This window comes from Eubalaena glacialis, chromosome 18 (assembly GCF_028564815.1).
Source record: "Eubalaena glacialis isolate mEubGla1 chromosome 18, mEubGla1.1.hap2.+ XY, whole genome shotgun sequence".
Classification (NCBI taxonomy): domain Eukaryota; kingdom Metazoa; phylum Chordata; class Mammalia; order Artiodactyla; family Balaenidae; genus Eubalaena; species Eubalaena glacialis.
Window position 1 is genome coordinate 69,822,095 of NC_083733.1, and position 13,687 is coordinate 69,835,781.

General features: G+C 42.6%; 1 protein-coding gene across 1 annotated transcript; it reads right to left on the minus strand.

Annotated features, from left to right (window-relative positions):
• Window positions 1-3,249: 3,249 nt before the first annotated feature.
• C18H19orf18 (chromosome 18 C19orf18 homolog) lies at window positions 3,250-12,702 on the minus strand. Its single transcript, XM_061172551.1, has 4 exons — window positions 12,523-12,702; window positions 7,674-7,776; window positions 4,516-4,682; window positions 3,250-3,537 (listed from the first exon to the last, which is right to left on the minus strand). The coding sequence occupies exons 1-4, from the start codon at window positions 12,602-12,604 to the stop codon at window positions 3,419-3,421; spliced, it is 471 nt and encodes a 156-aa protein (XP_061028534.1). The 5' UTR covers window positions 12,605-12,702; the 3' UTR covers window positions 3,250-3,418.
• Between the last annotated feature and the right edge of the window lie 985 nt (window positions 12,703-13,687).

Genomic DNA, 13,687 nt, shown 5'->3' on the forward strand with positions numbered 1-13,687 from the left:
AAAAAAGAAGGCAGAGCTCCGCTGCCAGGGGCGCCGGGAAATGGTGCGTCTGGGTTCCCGGGCAGAGGAGGGACTTCGCTCCTTCTTGAAGAGGCCATACTCAGATTTCTGGGGAGCCCTTTCTGCAACTGATCACGCAGGTGTTTGGAGACGTATTAGTTTGGACTCCCGGGAAGCTCAGCGTGCTCTGAGAGGCTAAACAAATTCTTTCAGACGCCCCCAAAGGCTACAGATACAAATGAACCTGTCATTCCATAGAGTCACAAAAGTTGTGTCCCCGGGTATAGGAAACTCATAAAAATTATCGTATGCAATTCAAGCGTCAAAATTATAAAAATTCAACCATGTTTAGGAATTAAAGAAATTATCTTTAACAATCATACGGCAATGATCATAGATAGACAAAAATAAATTAACTATGTAAGTTTGAAGTAATTGCTCTGAAACAAATTGAGATATAAATATACAGTAAAAAACAAACACAGGGACTTCCCCGGTGCCGCAGCGGTTAAGAATCCGCCTGCCAATGCAGGGGAGATGGGTTCGAGCCCTGGTCCGCGAAGATCCCACATGCCACGGAGCAACTAAGCCCGTGCGCCACAACTACTGAGCCTGTGCTCTAGAGCCCGCGAGCCACAACTACTGAGCCTGCGTGCCACAACTACTGAAGCCCGCGCACCTAGAGCCCATGCTCCACAAGAGAAGCCACCGCAATGAGAAGCCTGCGCACCGCAACCAAGAGCAGTCCCCGCTCGCCGCAACTAGAGAAAGCTTGTGCAGCAAAGAAGACCCAACGCAGCCAAAAATAAATAAATTAATTAATTTAAATAAATAAATAAATATGGTCTGGGGACTTCCCTGGCAGTCCAGTGGTTAAGACTCCACGCTTCCAATGCAGGGAGTGCGGGTTCGATCCCCGGTCAGGGAACTAAGATTCCACATGCCGAGTGGCGTGGCCAAATAAATAAATAAATAAGGTCTGCAGCACTGAAGTACACAAATAGTAAAATATGAATTTAGACCTCCTCTTCAAACTATACACAAGTATTAGTTGCCAGTAAGGGCACTGGTAGATTCCAAACCTTGGGGCAGCTGCAGGGAGACTGCAGTCCTGCAGTGCCGGGCAACAAAAAGACTAAGGCAGAGGAATGCAATAGAATGTTTAATGCCCTGAGAAAAATCGGAGCAAGGGTGGGGAGTGAGACTATTAGGGAAATTAAGACATTTAAATGCAGCATAGGGACTCCCCTGGTGGCACAGGGGTTGGGAGTCCACCTGCCAATGCAGGGGACACGGGTCCGGGAGGATCCCACATGCCTCGGAGCAGCTGGGCCCAAGCGCCACGGCTACTGAGCCTGCGCTCTGGAGCCCGTGAGCCACAACTGCTGGGCCCATGTGCCTGGAGCCCGTGCCCCGCAGCAGGGAGAGGCCACCGCAATGAAAGGCCCAGGCTAGCCTCAACTGGAGAGGGCCCGCACGCAGCAGTGAAGACCCAATGCAGCCAAAAATTAATTAATTAATTAATTAATTAACTTTAAAAAAAGACTAAAAGGCTTTCAATCCTACTTTTAAAAAATAAAAATAAATGCAGCATACTGTATATGGTAGAACTGGTGAAACACACACACACACACATACACACACACACACACACCAGGGAAGATGCATGTCTGGAAAAAATCTGAGAAAGCCTGAAGCCTTCACACTGGGTTGATTAGTAAAGGTCTTTCCCTGCATGGAGCCAGTCCCTAAAGACTTGGACAGGTGGCTTAATGTAACAATTAAGAGAGCGACAATCCCATCACTTTTGCGTAATCACAAGAGTGACATCTGTCATATTCAAAGACCCACACTCAAGAGAAGGGAACTACACAGCTGTGTACACCAGGGGGCAGGAGTCTTGGGGCCATCTTAGAATTCTGCCTGCCTCGGTGATTCTTGCTAAGACACATCTGCCTGAGAAGATTCATGCTCTTCTCATTTGCTTGATACTTGATAAAAAGCAGTCCAGGGATTTCCCTGGCAGTCTAGTGGTTAGGATTCAGCGCTTTTGCTGAGGTAGCCCAGGTTCAATCCCTGGTCGGCAAACTAAGATCCTGCAAGGTGCGGCCAAAAAAAAGAAAGAAAGAAAGAAAAAGAGTGTATATATATATATATATATGTATAACTGAGTCCCTTTGCTGTACAGCAGGAATTAAAACAATGTTGTAAATCAAATATAACACTTGTCTCTTGAGTATTGGTCTTTTGAGTGGTGAGCAGCTGAACTTGGGTTCGGTACCAGCCTCCTCAAGTTACACTAATCTTTTTTTTCAACATTTTCATTGCCCCCAAGAGAATCCTCCTACCCACCAACCATCTTTCCCTTTTCTCCCCTCCCCCGGCACCTAGAACCACTTATCTACTTTGACCCTCTATGGATTTGCCTATTCTAGGTATTTTGTATAAATGGAATCATACGATGTGTGGACCTTTTGTGTCTAACCGCTTTTACTTAGCATAATGTTTTCAAGGATCATCTATGTTGTACCATGTGTCAGTACTTCTTTTTTCTTGCTTAATAACATCCCACTGTATGGAGAGACCACATCTTGTTAATTTGTTTATCGGTTGATGGACATATGCGGTGTTTCCACCTTTTTGCTCTTATGAATAATGCTGCTATGAACGTTTGTGTGAGGGTTTCTCTTGTGTGCAGATACATATATTTTCAATTCTTTTGGATATATACCCAGGAGTGGAATTGCTGGGTCAGGTAGTGACTCTATGTTTACCTTTTCAAGGAACCATCAGACTGTTTTCCACACCAACAACACCGCTCAGATTAAATCCTGCCCCTTTTGTGTTTCCACAGCTCTCGGTGACTTCCAGCTTACAGCACTCAGTACATCTGGCAATGCTTTATAGCTCTTTGCCCGCAGACCTATTTCCTGAACCAGGTCCCAGATCCCTAAAAACAAAGGTTACTGTCTGCTGTCATATTCATTTTGACATTCTCAGTCTTGTTATACATAAAATGGAAGCGAGCTTCTGGAATTAACAGATAATGTCACTGGGGAAGCTTTGTTTCATGAAAGTGGTTTCCTCACATGGTCTGGGAGACTTACCCGAAGAAACTACTGGTTAGGAGTGAGAAAAGAAAATCCTGACAATTTCTCTTTCACACTTAAGAAGTTGGATTTTTTTCTTTTCCAATTAAGTTATATTTATTCATAAACTCTAAGAACTAGGACGCAAGATTGCTATGAATTGCTATGAATAAATTCATATGAATTTATTTCCTGTTTTTACGTCTGGTGTTCTTCCTTTAGAGTGCTCTTGCACAAGGTTCTCCAGGAGCAAGTCATGCTCACATTCTGTCATCTGTCACTGTTTCCTCCACACTGGCTGGCATGTCCTGCCTCTCTTTCATTTCTTTTCACAGACGCCCTGGATTTGTGGTATGTACAGCATCCTTTATTTCCACTTCCTTTACCAACTTTTGCTCTGTGTTCAATCTCTTCTTTTCCATATGTTTTCTTCTTTTCGATCTAATGACTAAAATGTAAACATAACATTATTTAGATGCTAATAAATCAGGAATTAGAGACAAAAGAAGTGAGGAAATATATGGAAAAATAAAGGAACAAACAATGGAATTTTCAGGCTTTCATGAATGTTATTTGTCTGATAAGGATGGTGAAAATTGCATTTTGAAATGATTTTCCCACTTTCTGTATTCAAGCTTTATAAATATCCAGTTTTTAAAATTTATAATATTGTAAATCAACTATACTTCAATTTTTAAACATTTAGAAAAGTTATAATTCAATGCAATGAAAAGACATTAAAAAATATTTTCTAAGAGTACAAGGGCGGTCTGCCTCAGTAAGCATCAATTATCTCTTCTACTCTTGGCCTCTCAGCCTCTCTCTGACTACCTCTGGGGGTTAGAGAGCAGATCCATGCAGCAGATGCTTAATAGTATTGAATCAGACACTGAAATCTACATCATTTTGCTCTAGAATTTTTTTAAGCAAGTACTGAAGAATCTCAGAACTTCTACAAAATCAGGTTTCTATGAGCATATATGTTGTTCTTTCCTCACAAGGATTTGCAGGGGTAGTGGGCAATTCTCACTGAGTCGTCTCTGACCTGGGGGTAGTAACCTCTGTTTCGTGGGCCTGCATCCCATTTCCACATCAGACTGAGGCAGACAGCGCAGGAGGGCATCTGCCTGTCTGTGGTCAAAACTCGGCAACAACACGACACTGATAAGTATGTTTAAGGGAAATGTTGAGTCCAGGAAAAGTCTTGTTTCCTGAACTCTCTTTTCAGTCCTTGGAATTGCCTTGCAAAAGGAATCGAACAACCACACAGCTGTTTGCCCCTCTGTGTAATTTGATGTGAATGGCTCATTCCTGCATGTGTGGCTGTAAATATTCATTAGCTTTGCCTTTGAAAACCCAACCGTCATTGTCAGTTCAGCTTCCCTTGGATTTTGGATCTGACAAGATAAGCTTGTTGACCCTCTACCTGAATGAATGAACTTTTCCAGTTCCTTCTCACTCTCTGGAAGGAGGTGCGTGGACTCATCCTGGCCCTCATCCTCAGAGACCTCCTCTTCATCTCCTAATAATGGTATCTTGACATTTTTATAGAGCGACGCAAGTTGTTGTTTTTCCTCAGCCTGTACCAGTCGACTGGAGGACAAAATAGATAAATTTAAAAGCACAATTTTCCCACTAAATCATACTGTCTTAATCTTGTGACTTTCTGACTGAAAAGGGGTCACTAGTACATGGGGGAGGAGGCAGAAATAGACTTAAACCCAAATAATTATAGAACTCAGATTGGGGCTGACACGCAGAAAAGGGGTGACTGATTTGGAGCCAGGTGACGGGAATGGGGCACTCGGGCTGGGCACAAACCTCCATGATCAAGTTCAATAATATCTTAATGCAATATTTTACAAAAGAAAAATTAATGCCAAGAAATCCAAGAGGAACACAATGTCAACATTTTAAATGAATGTAGCATAGGTACTGCTGATTTTTCCTTTCGCTTAGTCTCCAATATGCTTTGGCCCGACACCGTCACTGATCATGTATTTAAAATGTTGATATTTTGTTCATCATGGATTTTTGAAGGCATTAATTTAGACTTAAAAATATTGCAATAAATTATTATTTTTCTTGACTACTGAGTTTCTTGACTACTGCACCCCCTTAAATTTTGCACCTGAGGTGAGTGCCTCGCTCTCCCCACCCTAGGCCCAGACTTGGAAGTGGATCATTGAACAGATATTTCTGTGTGAAGTGAAAATGGGTAATAGAGTGTTCTACTTTTTCCTAACATACTTACCTTCCTAATTGTGTTTGACTCATGTAATAACAAACCATTTTAGGGTTAGCTTATTTGTGTTCTAAGGGGCTGTGATGGAGGAAGGGATGTAGGGGGAACATTCCAGAATCATGCTCTGTAGCAGGAAGAAATGGCCTGATTGTAAACACTGTTACAGATAATCAGGAAGCTGGAACAGGACCAGATTTTGGGTGAGGAGAGTGAGGTGCTCGCTTTAGGTGCACAGTTTAAGGGGGTGCCAAAAAACTCAGTAATGGAGATAAATATTTTGACTTAATATTGTAAAAAATTGAAATGAGGGGATTCCCTGGTGGTCCAGTGGTTAGGACTCGGTGCTTCCACTGCCTAGGGCCCAGGTTCAATCCCTGGTTGGGGAACTAAGATCCTGCAAGCCTCATGGTATGGCCAAAAAAAAAAGAAAGAAAGAAATGAATGTGAAAAATCCATGATAAACCAAATATCAAAATTTTAAAGACAGGATCCATCAGTGCTGTGATGAACCATATGGAAGACTGAGTCAAAAGGAAAAATGTGAGTCCCTATATACATGTTTTTATATATTATTTTATGGTTCTTCTTTTCCAAAATATTAAAGTAGTTGAAATATATTTTAAAAATTGAAAAGTGCTGTATCAAAACTCACAGCATTATTTTAAGTTTAAATACTTTATCTTTACCAGAAACAAAATTTATTATAACTTTACTTTCCTGGTTTAAGTGAAATCAAACTTACCAATATATTTTCAAAAATCTACTTCTGGAAAAAATTAACCACTAAAAATTATGTAAAAACATGTACTTTGGGGCACACGTTTTTCCTTTTGCCTCAGGTCCTAAAATGTCACTAGGGGGTAACACAAATATAAAAGCTGTAAATGTTGACATTAGCTCAGTAATTTAATTGGGCACTGAAATTCCAGGAGGATACGTTGCAGTGAGTTACTTTAGCAATCTTCATATGTTAACATCTTTGTCTAGACTAATGAAATAAACTGAAATTCCAGTTACATAAATTGAGTCATAGATAACCCAGAACCAAACATACTGGGGACACTCTCTCCTTAGCAAAATTTCTTCAATTTTACCTTTAATTTTGCCTTCATTTGACATACTCCAACTGGTCCTAAAATGGCTACCTTAAAAAATATCCCATACATGGCAATACAATTCCCATGTACACACTTAATTCTGATAGAGTAAATAATTTAGTACTTCCTCAAGCTGTTTCTGATGGGATATAATGGAGTCCTGGAACTAAATCCTAGAATAAGAATCAATGTGTTGGTCCTGATCAGAGAAGCATGTTGTCACAGCGCGGCTCGCTTTCGTCTGACACTAATTTCAAAATGATCACATAACCTGAGCTTGACCACAAGCTTTATTTGTGCGAACAAGATGAAGTGTCTTCCCTAAACACTACTATTACCCCTACTATTGCATTGATAATAAGTTTCTAGTGAAAGAGAGAGTGGTCACTCTTTTCTGCTTTGCACTATTAAGATTCCTTCCAAAGTATCAAGTTCACTCTAGAAAGCCACATTTTGGGAGGATGACAGCATCTCTGACTGTGGCTTTCAAACATTTTTGATCATGATCCACAGTAAGAGATAAGATTTACCTCACAATCTTGAGTCTGAAAAGGTTGAAAATCAGCATTTACTTTTTGTTGTTGTTGTTGTTGACTGCGTTGGCTCTTTGTTACTGCACACGGGCTTTCTCTAGTCGGGGTGAGCGGGGGCTACTCTTTATTGCGGTGCGCGGGCTTTCTCATTGTGGTGGCTTCTCTTGTTGCAGAGCACAGGCTCTAGGTGCACAGGCTTCAGTAGTTGTGGTGCGTGGGCTCAGTAGTTGTGGCTCGCTGGCTCTAGAGCGCAGGCTCAGTAGTTGTGGTGCATGGGTTTAGTTGCTCTGCGGCATGTGGGATCTTCCCGGATCGGGGCTCTAACCCGTGTCCCCTGCATTGGCAGGCGGATTCTTAACCAGTGAGCCACAAGGGAAGCCCAACATTTACTTTAATACCTTCTATTCTACTAAATTGTATTCTGTCCTGTTTCTTTTTTGTTTGTTTGCTTGCTTTTTTTTTTATTAATTTCTATTTTTACTTTAAAAATTCTTTTTATCCAGTTTCTTTTAAATTTTTTCATTTATATCATGACCCAACATGAATATAGCCCATATTCTGAAAAACACTGTCTGAAAATGTATAATGACCATAGTAATTTAAGGATTATAAGAATTATCACCATCATCATCATTACTATCACAAAATAATAACCTAGTTAACTTATGTCTTACTTAAGGATGGTAAAAGTTATTTAGCATAGACTTACTATATCATGTAGGAAATAGTGATCCCACATATCAGGGCAATACTGAAGGCTATACACGCAATTGTAATTACTTGAACAAGAGCAGCTCTATGAGGAATCAGCGCTAAAAATGGAAAAAAAAGGTTCTCATAAAATCTCATTTTGGGTGTGACTATCAGTTAATATATTTGTTAATCATATTGTTTTGGCAGAATGGGAGAGAAAATCAGAAATAACCTTAAAAATAGTATTCTTAACTAAAAAAAAAAAAAACAGAGAGGCTAGATTGTACAGCCTGTGTGAACAAATATAATTTGAATTCCCACCCAATCTCTGATTCCTTTTTCCATCTGCCTCCTGTCTTTGGTCAAAGCCCTCTCTTATGAGACTGGATCCCTGACTCAGTACAGCAGAACCGGCCATCGATGTAGCTGAAAGGAGAGTGGCCTTAGTTTTACAACTCAAGTGTTGCCCAGATGGTCTTAGGTTGTGTAGTGCTGTTACAAAAAGAATATTGTAGGGCAATTCAGAATCTATTCCACAAACCTGTATTGGGGTTGGTATTTAGGCCCACTGAATGTGCTACAAAACCTTGGATGCTTTTTGTAGGCTCAGGTGTATCACTTCTCCCATTATCTGAAATAAAAATAAATAAACAGAGCTATTGTTGGTACAAACTGAACAAAAGAGCAATTGACTAAGTACATTACTCAATCACTTGTAGGAACTTCCCTGGTGGTCAAGTAGGTAAGACTCCACGCTCTCAATGCAGGGGGCCCAGGTTCAATCCCTGGTCAGGGAACTAGATCCCGCATGCTGCAGCTAAAGAGTTTACATGCCGCAACTAAGATCCCATGTGCCGCAACTAAGACACGACACAGACAAAATAAATAAATAAATATTAAAAAAAAAAAAACCACTTGTAAAAATCTGACAAATTGAAGTGCCTACCCCTTGTCGCAAACGTGGCCTTCCCTCACTTTCTGTCCCTTCACTGGTTCAACCACTGAGCTGAGAAATATTTTGAGATGCATACCTCAATGTGAAGTCAGCCTGACATGACAAAAAGAATCTGGACTGTAAAAATGCTTGCAGATTAAACGCTTAATTGTAGACTTTAGGTGTGGTGTACATAGATGTTCATTCTATGATTCTCTCAACTTTTCTGTGTTTTCAGATTTTCTTAATGAAATACTAGGTGGGGGGGGGGTAATGGGTTACAGTTGGTTTCAATACAGTGACTCCTGAAAATTGGTTGTTGGACTTGGCAATGGGAAGGTCATTGGAGACCTAGTCAAAGGAGATATTATCGATGTGCATGAGTGAAACAGGTTCGAGAGAGAACAGGGGGAAAGGAATTGGAGAGAGCAAGTTTTGGAAATTTCCTGAAGTGTTTTGCTGTCATGGAAGGAAGAGAAATGGGGGCAGCTCCCAGAGGGGGCTGAGGGATCAAGAGACAAGTTTTGTTTTTTAATATGGGAAGACCGACAGCATGTTCATATAAGAACGGGGATGATACTTTTAAATACTGTGATGTTCCTGGAAAGGGAGAGAGAATTGCCCGGGCTGTCCCCAGTTGGCCTGAGGGGATGTTAGCTGGTGCACAGGTGGGGGGTCAGTCTTGGCCTAGACAGGAGGAAAAATGAGAAGGTACAACTGCGCTAGATCAGGGGATGCAGACACTCTGCTTGTATTTTGTCAGTGATGGAGGAAGAAAGGTCACCCCCTAAGAGCGAGCCTGGGGTAGATATGTTGGGAGTATTTGTGGGATGAGAAAAATAGACGAGAAAGTCACCAAGCAAAAGAGGAGGGTAAGTGAACTAAGGAAATGGAGTAGCTTTCTTTCTTTCTTTCTTTCTTTCTTTCTTTTTTTTTTGCCGTGGCACATGGCTTGTGGGATCTTAATTCCCTGACCAGGGATTGAACTCGGGCCCTGGCAGTGAAAGTGCTAAGTCCTAACAACTGGACTGCCAGGGAATTCCCTGGAGTAGCATATTTTAAATAAAATTCCCAGAAATGGAATTGCGGGGTATATCGACTCTATTTTCTTATTTTCTGTATCTTTGATGGTCTACCATTTGGGGCCTTCATCCTGGGAAAGCTCCACGTCTCAGGGCTGGCTACTTCCCAGAGACAGCAAGCGACTCCCCTGTGGTGTCTTTGATATTCAAACCAACCATCAAACCCTCACACACCAGGCCAATACTCCCTCTGCCCTGAATCACCCCAGGGCCAGGTACTGGACACCTGAGAACCACTCCTATAGCCCAGGGCCCACCAAAATTATTCAAACTATGCAACACTAAGCTTACTCCATGTACCTACCCCACCTCACCCATTCCTTCCCTCAAAAACCCCAATAGAAGCTCTGGGTCATCCTCTCCCCTCTCCTCCTCCTGCCTCCTAACCCACTCTGGTCCTTCCCCACATGGCCCAGCATGGTGTGCCATGCCTTCTGTTTCTAGAATTCCATGTGTATAAACGTCTTCCTAAATGACGATCATTTCCATGTCTGCGTGTCTTACCATACCTGATTAAAACAAATCCCAGGGATATTTCAACACTCTGGGTCAAAAAGTGAATGCATTCTTTTTAAAAGAATTGCCAATTGCCCTCTGTAGAAGTTGTACTCATTCCTAGCCTACAAACAAGATATGAGATTATCTTTCCCTACTCCTTTGCCAGGAGAGTTTGTTGTGAAATATTTTGCCTATTTTCAACATGATAGCTGAAAACTGTAATTCTAGTGTATTTTCAATGTGTATTTTCCTTATTGTGAGGTAGGCATCTTTCCATATAACCAAGAGCTGAAAGTTACAGGAGAAAATGGGAGTCTTCCAGTGATCTGACTAGACAAACAATTCTGTCTCTGTCTCTGTATCAGAAGCTACACTTGGGACCCAAAGCTCAGGCGTGGCAGAGGTCTCAGCGAGCCTCTATTGCCATCTTACAAGACAAGTTAGTGTCAAAGTAAGGACTAGAATGTGGGCCTTCTGATACCTTGGCCTGAACTCCTTTTCTGGGCTTTGGTGCTGCGGGGTGGCGGGGGGTGAACTGGGAAGTGAAATATTATAGCTGAGCTTTAGGAAGGGTAATAACTTCTTTGGGATGGATGGAGGGATGGATTAATTGCGGGTTTGGTATTTTTTTCCCTGTATTTCCTGATGCTTTGACCTCTGTGCTATTTTCTAATCTGCCCCAAGCAACGTCATTACTAATCCAACCATGGGGCGGGGGGCGCCTTTTTCTAATTTGCACAAAGGGGCTGTACAGGTTAGTGACAAGCAGCGCGGGGTGCCCTCTGGAGCCACACAGCACAGCAGCTTTGTGAACGTCCATGGATCCCACCCACCCTCCCAGATGCCTTGACTTACCAGTACGCCCTGGGAATGACGTGGGTGTAGTACGTGCTGGAGCTACACGGCCGTTGAAGGGGATCCAAAAGAAGAGACATGTTTAAGATGCATTTAGGAAGATTAGGATGTAACTTGGTATTAGATGAGGGGGCCTAAAACGTAGTTTCCAAATAGCTAAGATGGTAAATGTTCTCAATAAGTTTATTCCAATGCCTAGTATTGATAGAAATGCGCGGCTTAATTTGCAAAAACACTGCTTGCATCCAGTGTTTCCTCTGATGAATCTGGACCATTAAGAACACAATGCAGGGGCTTCCCTGGTGGCGCAGTGGTTGGGAATCTGCCTGCTAATGCAGGGGACACGGGTTCGAGCCCTGGTCTGGGAAGATCCCACATGCCGCGGAGCAACTGGGCCCGTGAGCCACAACTACTGAGCCTGCGCGTCTGGAGCCTGTGCTCCGCAACAAGAGAGGCCACGATAGTGAGAGGCCCGCGCACCGCGATGAAGAGTGGTCCCCGCTTGCCGCAACTGGAGGAAGCCCTCGCACAGAAATGAAGACCCAACACAGCCAAAATAAATAAATAAATAAATAATAATTAAAAAAAAAAAAACAAACAAAACAGTGCATTTGGGTCCTGGTCTGCTTTTGCAGTCACGCAAGCTGGGAAACCTCCTCCCAAGCTGAGGACCTGGAGAAACTTGGCACAGAGCTGAAGGGGGCTGTGCTCTCATCAGGTCAGAGAGCCGGGGCCAGGGAGGGCCCAACAGTCACAGCCCTTCTGTCACTCAGTTTACAGAGAATGAAGAGTATAGGATGTAATTTCCAAGCAATGCTTATCTAGTTTTATTATTTTATGGACCATGCTACTAACAAATATACAAGAAGAGACACATTCGGCTTCCCTGGTGGTGCAGTGGTTAAGAATCCGCCTGCCAATGCAGGGGACACAGGTTCAAGCCCTGGTCCGGGAAGATCCCACATACCGTGGAGCAACTAAGCCCGTGCTCTACAGCTACTGAGCCCGTGCTCTAGACCCCGCAAACCACAACTACTGAGCCCACGTGCTGCAACTACTGAAGCCCGCGTGCCTAGAGCCCGTGCTCCGCAACAAGAGAAGCCACTGCAATGAGAAGCCCGTGCACTGCAACGAAGACCCACGCAGCCAAAAATAAATAAAATTTTTTTTAAATCTTAAAAAAAAAAGAAGAGACACATTGATATAGCACATAAGAGGACCCCAGAATACAGTTCTCACTTCACTGAACGAGTACTAACAATGACTCACCTCTGTGTTTTGAGAAAGCTCTTTGAACGTGAGATAATTGAAATTCCTTAGCATACAGTGTGGGCTTTTTGGTGACATTTGTGGGTCTTTGTGACTGTATATAACCTGGAAAAGAAAACTTGTAGCAGTGAAATGTAATTACTCCTTTTTACTTCCTCTAAAACAACTGAAAACATGCTTGAAGTGACCCATTAAGTGTGTTGTCTGTCCAACTGGTTTGAACTCACCTGCATAAGGCAAGCACAAATGAAGTGGGAATTCCATTAAAAACAAAAATAAAATGGTGAAAGAACTTTGAACCTTGTCCATCGTTCCAAAACTGCAAGTTTGTTATCGTATGGATGAAAGGAAATATTTAGTTGTAGGCTAGCATCTGTCCTATATTTCTCTGAGCAACTAAGGAGCTCTTCTCGCTACAGAATGTTTGGGTTCTGACTGGGAACCACCAGTGTGAGGTCAGCTCACGTTGCCACATGGAATTCTTTCATGGAACCAAGTCAGCCAGTGGGGAGCCTAACAGAATGAGTGAGCGCGTTGGGAGGGATGCTAAGCTCTTGGGTACAGGTGTGAATAAGACCAGGTCCCTGCCCTCAGAGACCGTCCAGATTAGTGAGGAGGCAGAAAGAAATCAATTATAATCCCATGTGAGGCCTTCCCTGGCAGTCCAGTGGCTAAGACTCTGTGCTTCCAGTGCAGGGGGCCCGGGTTCGATCCCTGGTGGGGGAACTAGATCCCGCATGCACGCCACAACTAAGACCCGACACAGCTAAATAAATAAATAAATATTTAAAAAATAATAATAATTCAATGTGACACATCATAAGAAGCCAACAGAGAAAACAGCAGGGCTCTGTGTTCAAATGCCTGAATTCTAACCCTCATCTCTGGCTTCCTAGATGTTTGAGCTTGATCAAGTTACTTACCCCTCTGAGCTTCAGTTTCCTCATCAGAAGAATAGGACAGGAACTAATACCTACTTCACAGGGTTACAGCGATGGCTCAATAAGGGAGTCCACGCAAAGCTCAAAAAGAGTGTGGGCACTGAACGTTAGTTCTGGTTGTAAAATGGGAGAGTATAATATTTGCAATAAAGCAATTCAATACTCCTCCAGCCTCTGAGGGTGCTGTTCAGAAACCTAGACCCAAGTTTCTTTAAAGGAGATTAAATGAATCATCTGAAAATGTGGAAATAGGATAGAAAACTAGATGGCATGGAAGAAGGTTGTCCCTTGGACGTGCCCTTTGCCCATCTGGTAGTTCCCACAATACAGAAAACAGGTTTTCATTCCTCCTACCAATTAGAATAAGTGAACAGACCAGAGACCTTTTGAGGTTTGTAAAGTCCCCTGGGGTTAGGAGTTGGTTCCTCGTGTGCTGTGCCCCAAAGGGCAG

Excerpts from the sequence above, each read along its gene's own strand:
- C18H19orf18 (XM_061172551.1), bottom strand. The coding sequence starts at position 12,604 with ATGGACAAGGTTCAAAGTTCTTTCACCATTTTATTTTTGTTTTTAATG. Across the intron at positions 7,777-12,522 it reads TTTGTGCTTGCCTTATGCAG|CGCTGATTCCTCATAGAGCT; the intron begins GTGAGTTCAAAC and ends TTCCATTTTTAG. Across the intron at positions 3,538-4,515 it reads GGAAAAGTTCATTCATTCAG|TCATTAGATCGAAAAGAAGA; the intron begins GTAGAGGGTCAA and ends TTTACATTTTAG.